Genomic DNA, 21,987 nt, shown 5'->3' with positions numbered 1-21,987 from the left:
GTAAGGTGCCGACGACGGCACCTGTGCAGCCGGATGGGTGGCACAGCCCTGAATGCAAACAGGGGCCCATCTGCAGCCCCTCGAGCCGGGGGTGCAGCGCCTGGGTGGGGGGGAAATGGATCAGCTGGGAGCTGGAGGTGGCTGTGCTGGGGACGGCGTGGAGGTGGTGGGGGCAGAGGATGAGCGCTGCGTTCATCCCAGAGCTGCGTGGGAGCAGAATGCAAACGCGGTGTCACTGCTGGAGCTGCAGAGAGGGAAGATGGGAACGGGGGCTGCCTGGCCCCAGCACTGTGCTGCAACGGTCCAAGCATGGGGTGAGAGCCGAGCCCTCAGAGCCACGATGCTGTGTGGGGCTCAGGGATGCACCCCCAGGTGGGAGGTGGGAGTGACAGAGGCATAGGCGCCGTTGGTATGGGATCCATAGAGGTGTAGTCTCTACAGAGATACAATCCGTGGGGGTTGGAGCCTCCTCACCATCTCCACCCCAAACGAGGGCCCCAAAGCCTTTTACAGGGCACCGATTTGCAGCTGCAGCATTCACAGAAGCACAGACGGACAAAATCCCAGCGCCGCTCCAGGGCAGGTAATGAAACAGCAGCCGCTCTCCTGCCTCAGGAGCCTCCAGATTTTGACAGTTTTGTTGTCGGAAAATGATGAGTCAGTTTTTAAACAGCAAAAGCCTGTGTTTATCCGTGTTTGTCTCTCAAAACGAACCCAAAATCTGCCGCCACCAGCTCCCTGTCACACACCATATGCCGCCTGCATTCGGCCGCCAGAGCCACGCGTGGCAGCAGCGCAGACTGAGCGCGGAGCGGCAGCCGCGAGAGAAGGGGCTGCAGCAGGAGGGCGGGTTTGGCGTAAGGCAGGATTGCGCCGGGCGGAATTGCAGCCAAGCAGGGAGGCGCAGCGCGCTGCCGGGGGAGCCCTTAAACAGGAGGCCTCTCCTCGGGTGTTTGAGGCCGCAGGGGGACGCGCCGCCCGGCGCTGGGCGGCTCCTTACAGCACGCAGCCGGTGCCCGGCCGTCCGCGGGCCTCGCGGCCACGCCAGGCCTCACGGTGACCCCAGGCCTCGCATTGGCCGCAGGCTCGCGGTGACCCCAGGCCTCCCACGGGCCTCGCATCAGAGCAGGCCTCATATCGCCCAGGCCTCACGGGACCCCTAGGCCTTCTAACGCCGCCATCACCCCGCAACCGCAGCCCCACACCAGACCCCCTCCCCCCCATGCAGACACCGCCCCCCCGCAGCCGCCATGCCCGCTCCGCCTTCGTGCTGCCCACGCCGTGCCACTGCGCATGCGCCCGGGCCATTCCCACTGCGCATGCGCTCAGCCTTCCCGGCCTGGCTCACTGCACATGCGCAGCTCGGACTGTACCACTCCGCGCAGAGGAGGGGGTGCGGAGTGGCGCGCGTCCGCCTCCCCAACGCCTCGAGTGCGGCCTCGGCGCCCCCTCCCGCATCCCCACCCGTGACCGGAGCTCGGCGTTTCTCTCGGCGCCTTTCGATCCGCCGTGAGGCTGCGGAACCGCGTTGGTTCGGGGCGGTAGGGCAGTGGTACGTTCCTCCCCCCGCGGCGCTGGCGGTGGGCGCGGCCACGTGCGCAGTCCTTTCCGCCCGGCTCGGCCGCAGCCGCCGCCATGAGGTGAGCGATGTGCGCCGCCGGGAACGGCGAGCGGGGGCGGGAATGGGAACGGGCCGGGGCTCGGCGGCCTCAAGGTGCGGGGTGCGCCCGGTGCTGCCCCATCTTTCGCACGTCGCGGGGATAAGGGGGAAAATGGCGGTGAGGAGGAGGAGGAAGGGGGGCGAAATGGCGGCGGGGGACGGGAAATGGGGCGGCTGCGTCGCAACGGGAGGCAACGCGGGGCCGAGCCGGAGCTGCGCTGAGCCTCCCGCCCGCTGCCCGCAGTATGCTACGGCTGCAGAAGCGCCTGGCCTCCAGCGTGCTGTGCTGCGGGAAGAAGAAGGTGTGGCTGGATCCCAACGAGACCAACGAGATCGCCAACGCCAACTCGCGTGAGTGTGCGCGGACGGGGCCGCGAGGACGGGATTCTGTGCTTGTTTTGTGTCGTTGACGTTGGCTGAGGTGCAGCTGCTGTTTGACGGCTGCCCAGGGACGCTGTGGGTTCTGCTCCTCTGGAGGTATTGCAGACCCACCGGTGCTGTTATGGGGCTGCTTTGCCGGGGTTGGACTCGATGATCTCTGGAGGTCCTCTCCAACCCCTTGAATTCTGTGGTTCGTTGTGTTTTGGAGCTGATTGGAGTTCGTCTCCAGCGCTTCTGGGGTCCTCCATGCCATCGCCATGTGGGTCAATGTGGGTCAGTGTGTGGTGCTTTCCTGGGTGACTAGTAAGGAAAACATGGGATGATGGGGAAAGAGCAACAGCAGCAGGAGGGGGGCTGGGGGTTTTCCTTCTTACACAAACCAGGTTACAGCCCGCACTTGGCTTAACGCGGTCTCTCTTTGCTCGTTCACATGAAATACTGAGTGTGGTTTGTTTTTTTTCTTCCAGGTCAGCAGATCAGGAAGTTAATTAAGGATGGTCTGATCATCCGCAAACCTGTGACCGTTCACTCTCGGGCACGATGCAGGAAGAACACCTTGGCCCGTCGGAAGGGCAGGCACATGGGCATCGGTGAGCACTGAAGGCACTGCCTGTGCACCCACAACCTTGTGCTGGACGGAGATGTCTGCCAGAGTTTCAATAGTTCTGTTCCTGAAGTAGGAACAATCCGAGAAGGATTGAATGCGAGCAGAAGCCAGGCTGCCTTCTTACCATGTTTTCTCTCATCCTAGGTAAGAGAAAGGGTACAGCCAACGCTCGTATGCCAGAGAAGGTGACCTGGATGAGGAGGATGCGAATTCTCAGGCGCCTGCTCCGCAGATACAGGGAGTCCAAGAAGATCGACCGCCATATGTGAGTCTGCCAGGCCAGCGTGCAGCTTCAGACAGTGGGGAATGTGTGCATGTGCTCATCTGTCTCTTGCTGCGTGCAGCTTCCCAGGCAGCTCCTTGGTGTAGAGCTTGGGGATGGGAACAAATCCTCTCCAGAAAGCACAGAGCAGCCCCTGTACTTCTACAAAGAGTCCCATTGCTCTGTGCCACTGCAGCAGCTTCAGAGCTTGGGGGTGAGCTGCTGTCACAGCACTCACGATGCATTGTGTTCCTTCAGGTACCACAGCCTGTACCTGAAGGTCAAGGGTAACGTGTTCAAGAACAAGCGGATCCTGATGGAGCACATCCACAAGCTCAAGGCAGACAAAGCTCGCAAGAAGCTCTTGGCGTAAGTGTTGCCTCACTGTCACACTTCCATCTTGCAGGCTGGGGAAGCAGTTGTTTTTAAGGAAGCACACACAGATATTTGGGGTGCCTCTACCCAGAGCCCTGGGATCAAAACAAAGCTGGGTAGGGCTGGCTGGAAGCAGAGACGTACGTAATCCTGGCAGAGCAGAATTGCTCATCCTGCTATAAACTGACCCAGTGGTGCAGCCATAGTAAATGATTGATAAGGAGAGGCCTGAGTCATTGGTTCTCAAGGCTCCCAGTGCTGCGGGGCAGGAGCAGCTTTGTGCTGCATCCAGCAGTGCAGGGAGCTGCACGTGGAGCATGGCCTGCTCGGCTCAGCAGCTGGCAGGGCAGACCAGTGGGGCCAGGAGAGCAGGGCCAGCAGGGAAGGCTTTCTCTTGGCTGTCTGGAATGATCCCCAGGCATTCACAAACTCTTCTTGCAGTGACCAGGCTGAGGCTCGCAGGTCCAAAACCAAGGAGGCTCGGAAGCGCCGCGAGGAACGCCTGCAAGCCAAGAAGGAGGAAATCATCAAGACCCTCTCCAAGGAAGAAGAGACCAAGAAGTGAACAGTGGGCGCCTTGTGTACAGAGTGCTTTCCATCCACAAGGACTCAATAAAGCACATCCAGAAATAACTCCCACCTGTTTGTTCTCTTCTCTGGGGTTGCTGAAGCTGGGGATGAACTGCGGATCCCCAGCTCTGTGCTGGGTCTGCCCTGTGTGAGATGGGGCTGGGAAGCAGGGAGGAGATGGCAGAGAACAGCTGAGAACAAAATGCAGACCTTTCAGGACAGTGAGAGCTGTTCCCTTAAAGCTGGGCTCCAGTTCCACCCCTCAGCTCGCTGCAGCTCTGAGGGCAATCTGCCACTGCACGCAGGGTTTTCTGCTTTGTAAGGATGTTCCTCTAGTAAGACAAGGCTTGGAAAATGGTCTTTATTGGTATTTATTTATAAATACAAACATAAGGAAGAGTCCATTTAGAGACGGATAATTGACTTAAAAGGACACTGTCAAGTAGTTTGAGCTACCTTACGCTGTTACCCTGTTTGAAAACAAACAAAGCTTTGGGTTCTATGCTCTGAGTTCTCTCTTAAACCTGTTAAAAGAAATCAGTCCGTCAGCTACACCCTGGCTCACAGATCAGTTTTGGCTCTTATGCCTCAGCATGAGCCGAGTGCTGTGCCAGAGCTGTGCAAACCAGCACCCATCGCTGGTGGGACCCCTCAGCTGTCATCTGCCACCCTGAAAACTGGAGAAAGGAGTTCTGCAGGTGAAGTACAGGAGCATGCTCACCGAGGAGAGAGAATCCACGGATTTGAATAAATAGAATGCATTAAAAGCCATCTAGAGGAAAGGAATTGACAGTATCCTTTTAAACACAGCGTACGTGTGATTTCCTCCCACCAGTCAGCGCATCTGAGAGACGTTAAACAACACCGACGGGTCGGGGAATCTGAGTTGGAGGGGAAGGGGAGACGGCCGCTGTGCAGCCCTGGGGGTGGCTCCGTCCTCAGGCAAACCGCGGCCCAAAGCTGCACTCCCTGGGGCCGCACAGGCAGCAGGAAGGTGAAGCACCGCTCGCAGGGCTGCGGGCAGCTCAGCTGCTTACCAGACCCGCTCCTCTCAGCTGGGATCCATCCCATAAACGTGCCCTCTCCCTTCCAACCCGGGGTGCAGGCAGCAGGAACAGTGCCGTGCCGGACCCCTCAGCTCATCCCCACCACCCTGCTCTGCTCTGGCCATGCTCTGCCCCACGGCACCCCTGCGTTCTGCCCCACCAACAGGGAGCTCGCTCTGGGTCAACCTCACCCCAAGCACCGGCGCCACCGCTGCTCCCAGCACGACCCCGACTGCTGTTGGAGCGCAGCGCAGCCTCTCTGCCTCCAGCTGGTTCTTCCAGGGCAGCACTTACCTGTGGGCAACGCAGCACAACTGCCCAGCGCTGCTGCACAACGGGACGGCGATGGGCGACAAGCTGTGGCCGGCCCTGCTGCTGCTCCTGCTCCACAGACACAGGGAGGCAGGAGCTCTGGACCAGGACAATCAGCAAAAAGGTTCCGTGTTTATTTTCCTCGTGGGAAGGGGATGAGGGATTGGAGGGAAAGGACAGCAGAAGCAGCGCTGGAGCAGAGGCTATAGCTTGTCCCCTATAGCAAAGAGTTACGTCCTCATCACCGGGAGAAAACCTGGGATTCCAATCACTTTTTCCATCAGCTCATTGCAGGCTCAGGCTGCCAGCGGTTTAAAAAAAAAATGAGGATTTGTTTTTAAATTTAAATGGCTTTCCCTAAACTTCTTTTGATTTGGTAAATCTCAAAGTTACCAAATGACGAACAGGAAGAAACAACAACAAAAACCAACCAAAAACCAAAAAGGGAAGGGCAAAACCAGAGCCTGACGGTGCAGATCCCGACTACAGCACAACACCTCCGGAGCCTCTGAGCCACAGGACGCAGGAGCAGCAGACGAACCTGCGATGGGGGCCCAGGGGGTCAGCAGGGATGGCAGCAGCAGGGCTCCCATCTCTCACTGCTGCTCCTCCACCCCTCGCTCAGAAGCAGACACACAACGTGGGGCTGTCAGTTGGTTCAGTTTGTTCCTTTGCTTTTTTTTTTTCCACCTGGACAACGGATGCAGGGATAAAGCACCTCCCTTTCTCTCCCTGTTTCCAAGGGTCGCCATTACTTTCTAACCTCTACAGCAGCAACAGTCGTTTTGGGTTTGCAAACATCTCCCCTCCTCACCGCAATGACTTTGTCTGAGCATGCCCAGCAGGAATGGTTCAGAATTATACCAATCCACCTACAGAAAAGCCAAGAGCTCCAGCCCCAGACCGCAGAGTTCATCCGTCTGCTGGAACAGGTGGGGTGTGAATATGGATGTGTATGGGTGGCTCCAGGGGCCGGCGCCGCTGCCCGCTGGCTGCCCCTTGCAAACGACACCGCATCGCCCTCCTCCAAGGTACAGCTGTCCACCGTCGCTCCAGAGGTGTCATTAAATACTCAGTTTGCAGGGATGGCTGCTTCCAGTGTCATAGGATGATGCAACATCTGCAGAAGCGCTGTCGGCTGCCCCCGACCGATGGAGGCGGTGTCACCGGCGCGAAGTAAGCGTGGACTTTGATGTTGGGTAAATGGGTCTGGAAGAGAAGCACAGCACGTGGAGGGGCAGCAGCAGGGCGGCAGCAGCAGCAGGTGACCTCCTGCACAGCACAGCTGGGTGGCTTCGATTCATCGCTGCTGTCTGAGGGTCACAGCACAGAGCATGGAGGGGTGCTGTGCTGCGCTGCTGGCTGCTGACACACAGCCCTGGTCTACAGAAGCAGTGCCAGGGTGAGCGCTCATGGAATGACACTGCGCACTGAGTCCCCTCTGCCTCCTGCTACCACTGAGTGGGCAGAGCAAGAGGTGTAGAATGAGAGCAGATGGCCTCACATTGCACCAGGGAGGGTCAGGTTGGACTTTAGGAATGATTTCTTCCCCGAAGAGCAGTCAGACACCAGCACAGACTGCCTGGGGGGTATTAGGGGGGTCACTGTCCCAGGGGGAGCTCCAGCACCGTGGGGATGTGGCACGGAGGGGCTGGGTTGGATGTGGGGGTCTCAGGGATCTTTTCCAACCTTAACCCCCCAGTGATTTCTTTCTCCAATCACGCTCCTTCCTGAAGAGTTAGGGCTTATCCCACGTTCTGAACACAGGACTGCCATGCATTTTACAGGCGATGGCTCTCAGGATACTTTACAGAACAAGCACCACCCCTGCATTCTGCCCCAGGAACGGGGAGCTCTGAACGCGAATCCGCTGCCACAGCCCTTCTCTTCCCCCCAGAAGCCTCCCAGCTCCAACCTCACGCTCTTACCCTGAGTCTCTTGATCCCCGCCCGTGTGATCTGCTGGCAGTCGTACAGCTCTATCCTCTCCAGGCTGTGGCAGCTCTTCAGGTGCTCCAGGGAAGCGTCGGTGATCAGGGGGCAGTTGTCCAACTCGATCACCTCCAGGCGGTCGTGGGCGCAGGCGCCGTTCCCCAGGTGGCGAATGCCGTCGTCCGTGATCAGCTCGCAGTGGGACAAACTCTGCACCCAAACAGAGGCTGTGAGCCCCCGGCAAGGGGCGGCCAACGCTCTGCTGGGGGCACTGGGGATGAGAGAGAAGCTGGCCGGTGCTCTGTAGGCACACGTGGCTGTTTGGCACAGATCTGGGCTCGCTCTGTGCGCCGGAGCCGCAGCAAAGCTCCAGGTGACGCAGCAGCGCCTGCGAGGGGGAATTCGTGTGGCTGGAGGGAGCGGAGAGGCGGTGAGAGGAGAGACCCAGGAGAGAGGGCGGCAGGCACTTACTGCAAGGAATGGGATAAATACCTCTGCTATCAAAGAAACCAGCTTTGTAAAACCTCTGTGGCCTTGCACATCATAGCCAGGGCTCTAAACACCTGCAGAAATAGAACGTCACCTGCTTTGTGCACTTCTGGGGGCTGCATCCTAAAGGTGCTGGGAAAGGAAGCAGGGCTTGAGCTGGAAATGGCATCAGCCCGGAGCTCTGCGGGGGCACAGCTGAGGGGAGAGCCCACAGACTGCACCCTGTGCCCTCCACCACGATGGCAAGGAGGCAAAGCTCATGGAGGGGGGGGGGAAAGGAGATGGAGACAGACTCAACTCCCAGAAACACAGCCCAAGAGAAGCAGCACTGCTCTCCGGAGCCTGTGAGCTCTGCAGCCCTCAGGTGCCCAGCTGTGTTAGAGGTGAGAAGGGCTCTGTTCCTCCAGACGGACTGACAGCCATCTTAGGGACAGCTCCTATTGAACAGGTGGGGAAAACCCTACCAGGAGCACCCAGCATCCCAGGACTCGCTGCCTGGCAGCTGTGGTTGCCTGGAGGCCAACTACTGCCAGCAGCAGCAGAGGGACAACGGGTTCCTAAGGGTCAGATGCTCAGCTGAGTTCTTCATGATGTGTCCACGAAGTCAAAGAGACAAATTCCCACAGGCAGTGCATGAAATCCCTCATTTGGAGGAAGAAAACACTGCGAGTGTCACTCTACTCACCAGAACCTGGAGCCGTGGACAATGTATGGAGAGCTGGATTAGCGTGCTGTCTGTTATCTGCAAAAAGAACAGGGCCTCTTCGTGCTGTGTGCTTTGCACGAGGACCTTTTGCCCATCCCTACCAAGGAACAATGGCAAACAGGTGCCCAGTTTGCAGCCCCCAAACCCCTCCATAGTGTCTGTGTCTGAAATGTCTGGGTGCAGGAGGTGTTCAGATCCCTTCCACCAGGAGGGGCACAGCAGCATTAAGTCATAAGAAATACAAAGAACTCAACTACAAAGGCAGCGTTTCCTCATCCAGATCCTGGACCATCTTTTTGCCCAGGATTCAAAGGGAAGCTCCATCTGGACACAACCTGCTGCTTTTTCACCACCTTTCTGCACTGCTGCCATTGTGCAATAAGTGAGGAAGCAGCAGTGTGACCGCAGAGCAGCAGCTCCTACCTGGACACACTCCTCCAGGTCCATTTTTTCAAGCTCGTGGCAGTTCTGGGAACAAACAGAGGAGCAAACACACCGAGTGAGTGCAAAGTTCAGGCAGCAAAACCAAACACCTGCAGCACACAAAGCCCTCGGCAGGAACAGAGGTTCTTCCCCACGGAATAGCAGGAGAGAAAAGAAAGTTTGCTGCTTCTCAATGAACGCCATGAGAAGAAATCCAACAGACGTCACTCATTTCAATGAGTTTTTGTTAATTCATAGAAAGAAAAGGAGGTTAAACGCAGGGTTGGTCACGTGGAGCACAGCTCAACCCTGAACAACAAACATTTGGTAATGGTGATGCATCCAACGTTGCCCTTCGGTGGCTGTGAGGTGTGTGGGACATCCCACAGGAATCTGCCTCCCACCCACACCACACAAAGCTGGGTTCAGAGAGGGGGTCACATAGGAAGCAAAGCTTTCCCTCCCATGAAGGAGCACTCACCCTGGCCAGAGTCGTGAAGCCCACGTCTGTCAGCTGGGAGCACCTGGCGACTTCTAATATTCTGCACAGAATGAATGGAGAGTGAGTGTGGAGGAGATCTGCCTTCAGAGCACCCACCCACAGCACCTGAATGCACAGAAATACCCCCACATACAGAAACAGGGGCGTGGAGGAACAGAACCGAATTACAGCAAAGTCCTCCAGGAGGAACCTGCCCTGATAGAAAGGTTTTAGCAGAAAGCAAGAGGCTGTGGAGCTGGGAGCCTGCTCCTTCAGCACCAACTCCATCTGCCATAAAGTCCCAGTGAGAAGCCTGCCATCATCACAGGGGGAGGAAACAGTGGTGTTTCAATGTGTTCTCAGCACAGAACTGACCTGACCTCAACTGTTTTCCATTAAAAAAAACATATTACAGAGCAGACACAGACATGCAAAGGTTTAAAGAGAGACTGCTGCAGCGCACCACCACGGCACGGAGCTCTCCTCCCACTGCTCTGATTGAGAAAGCACAGCTTGGTGCAACCAGGAGCAGCTCCAGCAGCAGCCCCAGCTCTGAGCAGCCCCACGCAGCCCTCAGCTCTGCACCAAGGCCTTACCTGAGCCTCGGGCAGTTCTGTCCCAGGGCGTTCAGGATGGCATCTGTAATGTTGCAGCAGCCCGAGGCGCACAGCGATTGCAGCTTGTGGCATCCTCTGCATATTGTAATGAGACCATCATCTGTTATTTGCTACAAGAAAAACAACAACACCATCACAAGGAATAACAGAGGAGTGGAGCTGCGCCGCGCTGCGTGTTTTCCTCTTGGGTTTCCAACCAGGGACGTAACTGACGCCACGCTGTGCTTCTCAAACTGCAGTCAGCCCTGCAGCCCGGGGCTGCTGCCCTGCTCTGCCTGCAGCAGGCACACAGCGTGCACACAGCCCACCCCAAACACCTTTTGGGTGCAAACAGACATTTGCTCTGGAATCCTGCAGGGGAACTGCTGCTCTTGGAGCAGTGCAGGACTGGCTGAGCACCGCCAGCATTCCAACCCCATGGAAAGAATGCTTGCAGCACAGGAGCTCAGCAGCCCTGCAGGCAGGGCAAGGAGAACAACGCTTCCACCAAACCCAGCGCTGCACCTGGGGCTGATGAGCACTCCCCAAAAAGCTGTTTCAAATCAGCTCTTATTCAAAGGCTTGGCAGTGCACAGCTGTGTGCACCACTGGGAGCACGGTGTGGCACTTACTAAGCACGTCTGGAGGTTTAACGTCACCAATTCAGGACAGTTTGCACCGATGTATTTGAGAGCTTCGTCCTCGAGCTGGGAAGAAAAATCAGAGAGTGAAGCAGTGCTGCAATGCTCGAAGCAGTGCTCCAAAGAAAGATTTGGGGACAAGGAAACGCGGGGATGGGGTGGCTGTGTGGGAGGAGGGCAGTGCACTGCATGGGAGGAGCACAGCGCCGCTTCCACTGCTGCAGGAATGGAGTGCAAAGACCCACAGCCCAGTGCTGCCTGAGGGGGAGGCACACCCAGGCACACACATGGCAGGAACAAAGCCAGCAGTGGGGTCACAAACCAGCCCCAGGAATGAGGGCTGCGCTCTGCCAACCGAGGCCCACAAGTGACACCACCTCTATATGGCAACAGGGGAGCTCTCAGAAAAATAGAGAGCATTATTTCAGTTTGAGGAGCACAAACACACCCAGGGTTCCTTAGGATGATTAAAAAAAAAAGCTAGCTATTCTTAAATCCATAAGAACAGATGGCAAAGCAATTGATTGCGAGGATGTATTGCCATCAATATTACTCGTGGCTCTGTAAATGATGAGAAACTCAAGCTGTTCCTCCGACCTCAGCCCTCCAAACAGGCTGAGATGCCACCAGCTCCAGCCCTCACGGCCATTTGTGTGACACACGAGTGTCTCCCTGCACACACCACGTGTCAGTGCTGCCCTTATCATGGCCACCCTTCAGGACTCGGCGCCCTTGCATGGAGAAATGCGCTTTTTGTACCTGCAGCAGTTTATCTATAGGCAGCAGATGGAAATGGTGGTGACTCACGCTTGAGGAATGCAAACCCCAAGAGAAAAATAAATGCAAAACACAGAGCCTGGGCACCAGGAGCAGTTTGGCTGCCAGGTCTACCCAGCAGGTAACCCCAGCCCCAACCAGAGCTGCCTGCAGCTCTGGGACAGCTTTCAGCTGTGGTCACTGCTGCTCTCCCTTCCCAAGGCTGAGATTTGAGATGTGACACAGAGCAAACCAAGAGGCAGCTGCGGGCGCTGGCAGGGCGCTCACGCATCCCAAGGGAGCAGCAGCCACCCCTGGCACCCACAGCCAGCCCAGCAGGGACCAGCCAGCCGTCGTCCCTGGGTCCCATTGCCCCATACCTGTGTGCAGCCCTTCAGGGACAGCGCTTTGAGGCCCCCGCAGCCCCTCACCAGTGCCTGGACGCCATCCTTGGTCACTTGGTCACACCAGGAGATGTTGAGCTGCTCCAGCAACGGGCAGCCCTCACTGGAGAGGTGAGAGGAGAAGGCTGGAAGCTTTTGGCTTTGTGTTAGAAGGAAATCCTTCAAGTCAGGAATCCAGGAAAACCCCATTTCTGAGTGGCACCTGCACCCCACAGCAATGGGGACCCTCTATTAACAGTCAGAGCCCACAGGGGCAGCAGCAGGAGCTCTGAGCAGGGAGCAGCAGGGCCAGCCCTGAATGCTGCCCCCCATTCAGACACCTCCTGGTTCCTGCACAAGGACAGCACAGCCCGTGTGCATCCTGCACCTCAACACACCCTCAGCCATAACCCAACGCTGGGCTGATTTCCACCAGCAGCTCCCATCCAGGTGGACTTCTGCAGCACAAACCTGCCCACGTGAAATTAGGGATGCAAATGAAGACCCCCAAGGGGGGCTCCAAGTATTTTCATGCAGCTACAAAGATAATTTAACTGTTCAGTTATCCTTTCAAATCTGCCTTTCCTTTTGGTGTCCAGACTAATCCTCAGATTATGTCCCCTGTAATGCTGTTTTCTTGTGTTTGATTGCTGAGATATCAGTTGAAACTCTTCTGGTGACACCTCACCCCCGTTGTTCCCTTTGGGAGTTTTGTGCCTCCCAACACCTCCCACCAATGTCTGCCTTTCCCTTCCTTTCCCAGACCACTCGGCCACGGCACGCAGCAGATTGGGCAGTGCTGTGTCTCCTAAGCAGTTCAGAAAGACAAACAGTCACACGTTCACCTCCCAGCTATGTAAACACTCAGCAGCACCCTGACAGAGCAGGAGCCGGCTGGAAACACAGGAGGAGCTTTTAAGAAAGGCAGGGTGACTTTTTGGGTTCACGTCCTGAACGCAACGTAACGCTTCTGCTGACCACCACCAGGACCAACAGGGCCAGCTGGAATCCCCAGAGCCCTGCAGGGATCTGAACTCTGCACAGCCACAGCTCAGCTCCCAGCTCCTCTGCAGGACCACGCAGTGCCACCATCAGTCCCCTCTGCCCTCCCATCCCAGCACTTTCGGGTCAGGTCGGCCGTGTCCTCCTACCTGAGTGCCTTCAGGGACAGGTTGGTGATGGAGGTGCAGGACGCCAGGTCCAGGTGCCGGAGTTTGGAGCAGAACTTACTGAGGCTGGTGCATGTGCTGGAGGAGAACAGAGAACAGCAGCGTGCTGGGTTTACCCCGAGCCCTGCACACTCCTTGTGATGCACAGCACGGAAAGGGAGAAGGGAGGAATAGAGAGGAGCTTGCACTCACGCATCTGTGATTTTGGTGCAGCCGTTCAGGTTCAGCACTTCGATATTCCTGCAGTTCTGTGCAAAGGTCCTTTAGGAAAGGAAAGGCAAAACACAGCTCTTGTCAGCCAATGGGTTTCCCAGTGTTCTGCTGCGTTCCGTGAGCACAGCAGCTACAACTCGACCGGATGGGCTCAAGTAAAAGAAATAAAGACAGAATGAAATAGATGATTTGTGTTGGCCATCACTCGCCCTGGGATCTCCCACTCTTTGTCATTTGGCCCTGAGGGCAACATCACAGTACAAAGGTGAGATGATCGCTGAGAAATGCAGACATCGCTGCTCTGAGTGCTTTATGTCGGACACAGCGCTGTGGATCCTTGCTCTGCTGCCCCCCAAACCCACCCCCGTGGGCTGCAGGGCCCCTCTGTGCCATGGCTCTACCTCAGTGCGTTGTCCCCGACTCCCTGGCAGCCACGCAGGCTCAGCTTCCTCAGGAACCCCCCGCACCTCTTCGAGATGTTCTCCACCACTCGGCCCTGGTGAGGACAGAAGGGGCCACGTTAACGTCCCAAAGACCCACAGCACCAATGGAGAGCTGTGTGCGCTCAGCAGTTTGTTATTCTACCTAAAATGGCCCTTGGAGGACAAAGCTCCATCGGGACAACCTGCAGGCAGGCTGCAGGTGGGCTGAGCAGAGAAAGCCTGAGAGAACATTGGCACAGCGTGCAGCAATCCCAGCTGCTGTCCCCTGCTTTATCCTGTGGCTGCTCCCCATGCATAGGACCCCCTCTCCATTCCCCAAGCGCTGGGAGGCACCGAGGAGCCCTGCAGCACTGAAGATGTTTTCCTAAAATCTTTTTCCAACCAGGCAATCAATCAATAATCCACCACCAGGCCCAACGTCATGCACAGCTGGAAGTGGGACAGCAGCTCCGCTGCAGCTGTGTGCGTCAGAACAGCTGGTGCCCACCTCTACAGGGTGTGCAACAGCTGGGGGCACAGCTGGGGAACATCTGGGGCTCTGGGAACAGCTGGGGCACAGCTGGGGCGGTGTGGGGCTGAGTCTGCCCTATGGCTCCGGGAAGGACTGAAACAGGATGAGCAGCTCCCCTAGCAAGCTATGAGTTCCTACCCTTCAACAGGAGGATCTGAGTAAGTCTGACTACAGGTGGAGTTTGTGCCAGAGGTCGGAGTGACACAGCTTCAGAGCAAACATAATTTAGGCCACCATTAAGCCCAGCAGGTGCCTCGAGGTTCCGCGCCACGCATGGCAGTGCTTTGTCTTAAAAGGGGAATTTGGTGCTCATGGAGGAACACATCTGACACAGGGTGGTGGTGGAGACGTTCACAGCTCCCAGAAGGTGAGCAATCCCCCTCTGCCCCCCTGGAGAGGGCAGCTCTGGCTGTGGGATGCAGCGCTTCCATGGGGCAGAAGGCGCAGGGCACTTGGGAGAGGAGGATCAGTTATCAGGAGCAGCAATCACAGCTGCTGTGCTTCCTGCAGCACTGAGGGGCTGAGCCCAGCCCTGCACAGACTGCTTTAACTCCTTCCTCCACAAACACCATCTGCACCTCCCTGCTCCCCCACACTGCTGTTCCCATCCACCTGACACCACGCTGCACAGTCAGAATGAGACACTCCTTACCTCCCTTCTCTAAAAGGTTTTCAAGGGAACAGAAACGTTCCAGGAAGAATAGAGGGGTTTTGGTGCTGTGTTGGGGTCTTTTATCCCTATAAATGCAACTTCACCGTTTAAACAACGTGACAACAGCACCCACTGCTCCTCAGCACCTCATCCTGTCGGTGCCAACGAGACCACATCCAACAGATCAGAACAGCAAGGGAGGATTCCTAATGCTGCATTGATAGGGAAGGGCTCTGAGCCCAGGCAGCCCCCCCAGGACTGCAGGTTTGGGTACTGGAGACAGGGAAGATGTGCAGGCCATGCTCCAGGAGCAGCACAGCTCTCCCAGCTGCTCCACCTCTGCCTTCACAACGTCCCTCCTATTGCCATCCTTCATGCTTTGATACAGATATGGAATCCCATGCATTTTCTAAAGCTGAATGGGTTGTGAGCCCATAACGACTCCCCGGGGCCACGAACTGAAATTAATGATTTCTGTCTCTGGGGAAGGCAGGAAGGGCTGTGCTGGGAGCATTAATCCGTGCTAGGCTGTAATTACATTTCAGCAAGAAAAATGGGTTTGTATGTCACTTAATTATACCTCAATATCCCTCTGGAAATCAAACAGGTCAATTCGCTGCCAGTTACTGCCATCCAGGGCCAGAACATTCCATGCCTTTATTGGAGGAAAAAATGTAAATGTCTGGTTAATATGAAAAATACCAACAACCCGACAGGGGGGACCCAGTTACAGCTTGTTCCTTTCAGAAACAACCGTTCTGCCTCAGATGGCAACACAACAATTAGAGCCAACGAGAACAGCTCGGTCTGTGCTCACTGTGAGCACGGTGTGTGGGACCTCACAGCCCAGGGAACCACCAGCAGGTTTGCCTTGGATGGGACCTCAGAGCTCACAGAACCACCAGCTGGGTTGGGTTGAAGCCCCCCTGACTGCCTCCACCAGGCCAGGTGCCCAGGGCCAACCGTGGCCTCAGGCACCCACAGCTCCAGGGCCGCCCCCCCCCCCCCCCCCATCCTGCCCACTACCAGCAATCAGTTATTTTACTCTTTATCAACCAAGGTTTTCAGCACAGTGCCGTGTTCAAAGTTGTAATTACATCAGCAAAGCAAACAGCTGAATCTCATCACGGCCAGCATTAAGAAAGAGTGCGGCAATGTTTGTGCATAGGCGTATTTTTGTAGCACACCCACTGTGAGCGCCGGGCTGCACCTCCAGCACAACAGCAGCTCTTGTGCAAGCCAGAGAGAACTGTGAGAGCCCATGGACTCCCTGCATTATAAACCTGTGTTTGTTTTAAGGTCTGGTTATTGCCAAAAGGACGCCCAGCAGCTCCAGAGGAAAGGGCACTTATCAGTGGGTGCAAATCGCAACGCATCTCACTGTGTGATGGTGCTGCAGCTCTGCATTGACTTTACAAGGCAGCAGTTGGAGCAGTCAGTGTGCAAAGCTCCCCACAAAGCCCTGTGCGGTGCTGGGGGGGCCCTGCAGCAGGAGGAGGTTCTCACCCGGGAGACCTGAGCACAGCGACACAGAGTGACCACATCCAGGAAAGAGAAAATCCTGCAATGGAAATGGAAAAGAGATCTTTGTGTTACCTGCATTTACGAGGCAGAACGTGTGAGAAAAAACAACATAAAAGGGGTTGGAGCGAGCAGGAATTGCCTGGTAACACAGCATCCAAGGGGAGCTCTGAGAACGAGCAATGCCCCGCCGCCCCAAAAACTTGGACTGCTCACCCAGCCCTCCCTTGGATCAAATGCTATTTGTGTGCCCACTGGGGGTGCATTCAGCACAACGTCTGTGCACAACAATACAAGGAAAGCTGAGGGAAATGAGAGAAGCAAGGGAAAATTCCTACTTTTACCCCAGATTCCCACCAGAGGAACACAGAGACCCACCCCAAGACCATGGGAACAGCAGCTAAGCCAACAACGGGGCTCCATTTCTGCACTTTCATAAAAATCACTTTCTCCACGGAAATCCCAGGCTATTAATAACCTCCTCATCCTCCTGTCAGTGCTTTGGGTCCTGGCCCAACTCCTTCCTGCTTCCTGCTCCTCCCTTCCCAGCCTACGCCCAGCACAGGGGATGCCAGCACAGCACCGCAGTGCAACACCTGGGAGCTCCACCAGGGCCCGGGGCTCCTCCTTTTGGGGAGCCAAACCTTTCTGCCTGCTCCTCATCTCGGGGATTCGCACCCCTCTGCCCTCCTGCTCGCCCCCCTTCCCCTCGGAGCCTTGTGCTCACAGACAGAGCCTGGGGAATTCTCCCTCCCAAAGCGCTCACGGAGCATTCCTCTGTGTTTTCTGCACTGCTCTGACGTTGGCTCACGAGCGGAGCAGTGACTCAGCACACCCAGCCTCACACGCTGCTCTCAGCAGCGGCCGTGGCTCCGCTCTGCACTTTGGTCAGTTCAGCCTCAGCCATTGGCACAGCCCCAGGAGAGCAGCAGCACGGCTCCATCCCACAGCACAGCGCTGAGCTCCTGGGAGCGCAGCAGGGACGCAGGTGGGCAGCTGCAAAACCCCAAAGCCCACCAAGGAGCTGCCCGTGGGGCTCGGCAGCCACTGAACTGCAGCCCTCCTTCACATGGCTACAGCGTGGGATGAGCAACCTGCATGGGGTGCAACAGAGCAAAGGGAACCTTTGTGTTCACCTGAGCTCAGCTCAAGAAAAGCCAAGCTGGCGAGCGGCTCTGGGGGTGGAAGGGAGGGAAGGGAGCCTGCACGGCACCCTGCTGAGCAGCTCTGGGTGCTCTCAGTGAGAGCAGGACACCAGAATTCCTCCTGGATCATCCCAAGGCAGCTCCACCATCGGATGGGGAGGGGAGGGGAGCGCTGAGTGCTCCCAGCTGGGGCTCAGACAGCTCTGGTGCCGATCAGGTGAAGGATTTCATGGTGAGGCAGCTCAGCACAGTGAGGATGGGGCTACGCCTCCCAGCCTGGCTCTGGCAGCACATCCACAATGCGACGCAGTCAGAACACTTCTCAGCCCCTTCATCCATCGGGGATTGCCTGGCACTCCTCACTTTCCCACTGCAGCCAGCTGAGGGTCAGCAACTCTCTAGCAGCAGGGAGCTGGGAGAGACCCCAGCCGGGATCAGGAGCTCCAACCCCAACCTCAACCCAGGCAGGACCTGAGGGGTCCAGAGAGGGGCTGGTGAGGTCCTGCAGCCCCCCACAGCCCTCCCAGCTCCCAGGCAGGGAGCCACTGCTGGAGCCACACATTTCTGGAGCTCAGGGTGGGACAAAGGCCACTGTTCCCCTCTTTCACATCCACCCCCTCTTTATTTTGCTCAAGCACAGCTTTCTTCCTTTGCAACCACACACACGAGGCGTCGATGCCATCTGCAGAATGAACAAATTGGGGAACAAGGCACCACGCTGTAGTGCTGCTCAGACACACACGTCTTTGTCTCACAGACAGTGACACATTTACAGGAGATTCCTGCAGATAAACGCATCCAAGTTTCTCTTTCAAAGGCCGCACTGTCAATCCACGCTGATTAATTTGCACAGTATGCTCACAGTGGATTCCAGCTCTCAAAACCATCACGTATGAACCTTAACGTTTATAAACTCCACCTCCTCCTATTGCCCAGGTGCCACCTGTGGCACAGCAGTGACACAGGGACACCAAACCACCCCCAGACCCCCACCTCCTCACCCCACTGACCCCCAGTGCTCCCCGTGACGCTGCTCCTCTGTCCCCATCCCAACCACATCTGCTCCCCATCCCACTCCCCTCCCTGCCTGCTGGGTCCGAGTGCCACGCTGCTCTCTCCATCCACTTTCATTAAGGAACCTGTTCAGCCCTACACCTCTCCCATCCACAGAACAGGCACCCAGCAAATCAGCACTCAGCATGAAGTGCTGGAGCACACTGTGCTCTCTTTGCTTCTCTTTGCTTGCAGCTCTGCCAGGACCTGAGCCTGGCTGGTGCCTCCCACTGACAGCACAGAGCACTGATCCAGGGAGGCTCTTACCGCAGCAGCAGCTCTTTGGGAAGCTTCTTGTTGATCACAGCTTCATCATTGTTTGAGAACATCTGTAACAAGAAGAACAACAGCAGGTTGGCCACACATTTTCCTTATGGAAACAAAACCCGCTGCGGGGAGGGAGCTGCTGGGGCAGCCCAACCAGTGAGCTCAAGGCAAACCCTGTGCATGTCATCAGGCTCCCAGGAGGGACCAGCACTGCACGGAACACTGCACCCAACGCAGACCCTCTGTGGGGGAAGTTGAAGGGGGAGATGTGTAGTAGGCAGCTGAGATGCTCGGCACCCCCTGTCCCAACCCTGCACAACTGCTTCCAGCCACGGGAAACTGAGTAATCAAAAAGCGGGCTGCAATCATTGGAGGGTAAATAACACATTCTGGAATTTGTTTTTAAGCGAGGAAAGGTGGAGGGCCGACAGTTGCCATTATAAATTAGGGATTACAAGCACAGCTGCATGCTTTGCCTCTTACATCCCCACCCAGCCCGCATGGAGATGTGTCACAGATCCACCTCCCCAGCTCAGAAGGAACCTTTTGCTGCCCTGAAATGGAAGAATCAGAAACATCAGCGTGGATTCAGCCCTGGCTGTGCTGCAGCCCAGTGTGCTTTGGGCATGGGCTCAGCTCTGCTCCCAGCAGAGATGCACAGAGCCACGGTGGGAGCAGGGAACGTCCCTGCAGAGCAGCAGCTGTCTGTGCACACAGGGGCTCCCTGCAGCCATAAGTGAGGGCTGTGCAGGGATTCCACTGAGCCCCACTGCTGCTGCGTGCACCTCTGTGGCACCACTGACCCCGGTGTGACTAAGCAGGGAGAGGAGAAGGGAATCAGCTCCTGACCAGCCAGGCTGATTATGGGCTTAATATCCCTAAAAATAGCTGTGTGTGTGATCTGCCCAACGTACACCATCAGATCGCTGCTTCATCTGCCTTGGAGCAGCTCTGTATGGAGGGATGGGGTGAGGAGCTCCGTTCCTGCAGCCCAACCATGGGCTGCATCCATGGCAAAGTCAGAAGGAGCCAGGCCAGCAGTGGGATCACGGGGCACTGAGATGGAGCAGCCCAGAATGGCACAGCTCTCCCCCATCCCCTGCAGAGGCACGCAATGCCTCACACAAACCACACAGGGAACCCCATGGGAACCACAGGGGCTGTCCGTGCTGCCACCAAATGTGATTCCGAGCACCTGTTATGTTGTGCTTTTTATTTAACCCAGTGTTTTGGTGCTGTTTCTGAGCTCCATTAAAAGCCCCCAACGTTTGGGCCACAGGGCTGCCTATCACACAGATCTGATTGAAGCACTGCTGCCTCTTCCCACGGCCTCCAGTTGTGTGTGAGCACTGCTGTGCCAGCTTCACATCCAGCTCTGAGTGCCACCATGATGATGGTGACAGTGCTATGGGCACAGACCCCACAGATACGTCCTGACCCACTGCAATGGGTGTGGGGTGGCCCAGCTGGGACCGGCCCTGCTGCGCGTCGCATCGGCTTTCCCAATGCAGTGACTCAGGTGCAATGCTGGGCAAGGCGATCCAGCAGTGAAAACAGTAATTAGGCATTATAGCCCGGGCCCCAATTAAGACTGGTATCTAAAGCAGCACAAGGCATGGCGACACGCAGGCCGGCCCTGTGCCTGTCAGGCAGGCTGCAAGGCACAACCAAACCCAACTGTGGCACAAGGCTGCGCTGGGAGGTCAGGCTGAGCATCCTAAGAGCAGCCAGGAGCAGCGTGGTGGGGAGCCACCGTGCCCAGAGGTGTCCCAGCACGCGGGGATGCGGCGCTTGGGCACAGTGGGACGGACCAGGGTTGGCCGGGGGGTCTGAGGGGTTTTTTCTGACCTTAATGACTCTGTGATTCTCCCCCCTCTCTTGCCCAACGATCCCAGCTGGGAACAAACAGCCCGCACTTGCGACACAGGCAGCTCCTGCAGGTGACACGGCGAGGTCGAGCAGGCGCTCATTTAATCCACGGCTCGTAAAGCTCTCCCTAATTACGGCGGGACACAAAGCACCGGGAGGCCGAAACCCGCCCCAACCCCACTGAACAAAAGGATGCAAATGAAAAGCAGCCCAGGTTGGTTTCCCTGCTGATAAAGAGAAGGCAGCTCGTTTCCCAACGCGCTGCTCCCCAAACATCACCAGCCCCATAGCGCAGAGGGAAGCACCGAGCAGCTGAGCTGCACCCGACCCTCCTGCAGCCCCCAAACCCCCCCAGCCCTCCCCGGGTGTTTGCAGCTCAGCTGCCCAACCAGCGCCACAGGCAAATGTAACACAAGTTATGTTCAACCGCTCCTCATCTCCACTGTTCAACCACCGCTCTGCAGATGGATCTGCAGGAACTCTGCTTACTTCTCTGCCGCCTTCAGGAGCGGGGGCACGAGGCAACACCAAACACAATGGGGACAACAAACAGGAGAGCAGGGAAACGCTCAGCTTCCACACCTCCACCCCAACGTTGGGCACCGACCACCCCCTCCCTGCTGTAGGAAAGCTGCTCTGACCCCCGAGCCCCACACTGCCTTCACTCAGCAGGGCTTTCTCTTCTCTTTTGCCACATATCACACACGATGGGTTCTGATCCATTCCCTCCCTCCCAGCAAGCAGAGGCTGTGCGATGCCCAGTTACAAACCCTGCTCCTGCTGCGCCCCTCTGCTCACACAGCCCCAGCGCTGCCACAAAGCCCAGCCTGGAGCACAGCAAACAAAGAGCCCCAAAACGGAAACACGGGAAGCACGTGGAGACGGGAGCCCTGCGCTCCAGAACGGGATTAGGAAAACTGACATCACCCTGAATGCAGACAGGACTCATTACCAAGAGGCAATTCGATTCTGGAGCATTCTGAGCTTCCCATCCTGCTCACAGCTTACCTCGTCCCAGGGCAGCCCTGAAGTCAAGCGAGCCCCAGGAGCTGCGCCAGCCTGGTCAGAGTGCTCCCAAAGTCAGCATCCTAAATCCCAGCTGAGGATGCATCTGTCCCAAGGATGGAATCTGCACGGCTCTCACTCCCTCCCACAGCTTTTCTTTTTTCCACGGCACAAACTGCCCCATAAATGCTCCGCAGCCCAATTCGGCTGCAGTTAATTGGAGGTTTCGAAGGCTCCCGCAGGAAGCCGGGACGGCTGCTGCTGGTTTTTTTTTGTGTGTGTGTTTTGTTTTGCTTTTGTTTGAGGATGTAGTGGAGACTTACACGTATTGCTCACAGCCTGGAAATAAAACAGCTGTAATTACTCCGGGCTGACGACGTGGCTCAGCGCATCGCAGGGCAGCGCTGCTCACACTGCCAGCCCCAGGCCTGGTACCCAGCACTGCTCCTGGGTCTGGGCCATGACAGCAGTGGGAAACAGCTGCTCTGCTCTGAAAACAGCACTGGGGGGGGGGTCTGAG

General features: G+C 56.8%; 2 protein-coding genes across 7 annotated transcripts in view; one reads left to right on the top strand and one right to left on the bottom strand.

The window, feature by feature from the left end:
• Positions 1-1,505: 1,505 nt before the first annotated feature.
• RPL19 (ribosomal protein L19) lies at positions 1,506-3,918 on the top strand. Its single transcript, XM_048927181.1, has 6 exons — positions 1,506-1,640; positions 1,905-2,011; positions 2,509-2,631; positions 2,793-2,913; positions 3,169-3,279; positions 3,727-3,918. The coding sequence occupies exons 1-6, from the start codon at positions 1,636-1,638 to the stop codon at positions 3,848-3,850; spliced, it is 591 nt and encodes a 196-aa protein (XP_048783138.1). The 5' UTR covers positions 1,506-1,635; the 3' UTR covers positions 3,851-3,918.
• Positions 3,919-4,034: 116 nt separating this feature from the next.
• The window catches only part of FBXL20 (F-box and leucine rich repeat protein 20), a 20,435-nt gene continuing 2,482 nt past the window's right edge, over positions 4,035-21,987 (bottom strand). For 3 of the 6 annotated variants that reach the window (XM_048927174.1, XM_048927170.1, XM_048927169.1), the window contains exons 2-15: positions 18,594-18,655; positions 16,114-16,168; positions 15,188-15,262; positions 13,403-13,497; positions 12,981-13,049; positions 12,771-12,866; positions 11,617-11,743; positions 10,472-10,546; positions 9,840-9,970; positions 9,244-9,304; positions 8,763-8,807; positions 8,319-8,375; positions 7,142-7,354; positions 4,035-6,422 (exon numbers count right to left, since the gene is read on the bottom strand). In XM_048927174.1, the coding sequence (XP_048783131.1) occupies positions 6,315-6,422; positions 7,142-7,354; positions 8,319-8,375; positions 8,763-8,807; positions 9,244-9,304; positions 9,840-9,970; positions 10,472-10,546; positions 11,617-11,743; positions 12,771-12,866; positions 12,981-13,049; positions 13,403-13,497; positions 15,188-15,262; positions 16,114-16,168; positions 18,594-18,655 (1,269 nt within the window). In that variant the 3' untranslated portion in view covers positions 4,035-6,314. Of the gene's footprint in view, positions 6,423-7,141; positions 7,355-7,521; positions 7,708-8,318; positions 8,376-8,762; positions 8,808-9,243; positions 9,305-9,839; positions 9,971-10,471; positions 10,547-11,616; positions 11,744-12,770; positions 12,867-12,980; positions 13,050-13,402; positions 13,498-15,187; positions 15,263-16,113; positions 16,169-18,593; positions 18,658-19,891; positions 20,189-21,987 lie in introns of those variants that run through there. The other 3 variants (XM_048927175.1, XM_048927172.1, XM_048927171.1) reach the window with 3 other exon arrangements.

The sequence above is a fragment of the Lagopus muta genome, chromosome 25 (genome assembly GCF_023343835.1).
Source record: "Lagopus muta isolate bLagMut1 chromosome 25, bLagMut1 primary, whole genome shotgun sequence".
Lineage (NCBI taxonomy): Eukaryota > Metazoa > Chordata > Aves > Galliformes > Phasianidae > Lagopus > Lagopus muta.
The sequence above is the reverse complement of the archived record's forward strand: the minus strand, read 5'-3'. Positions and strand labels throughout refer to the sequence as shown.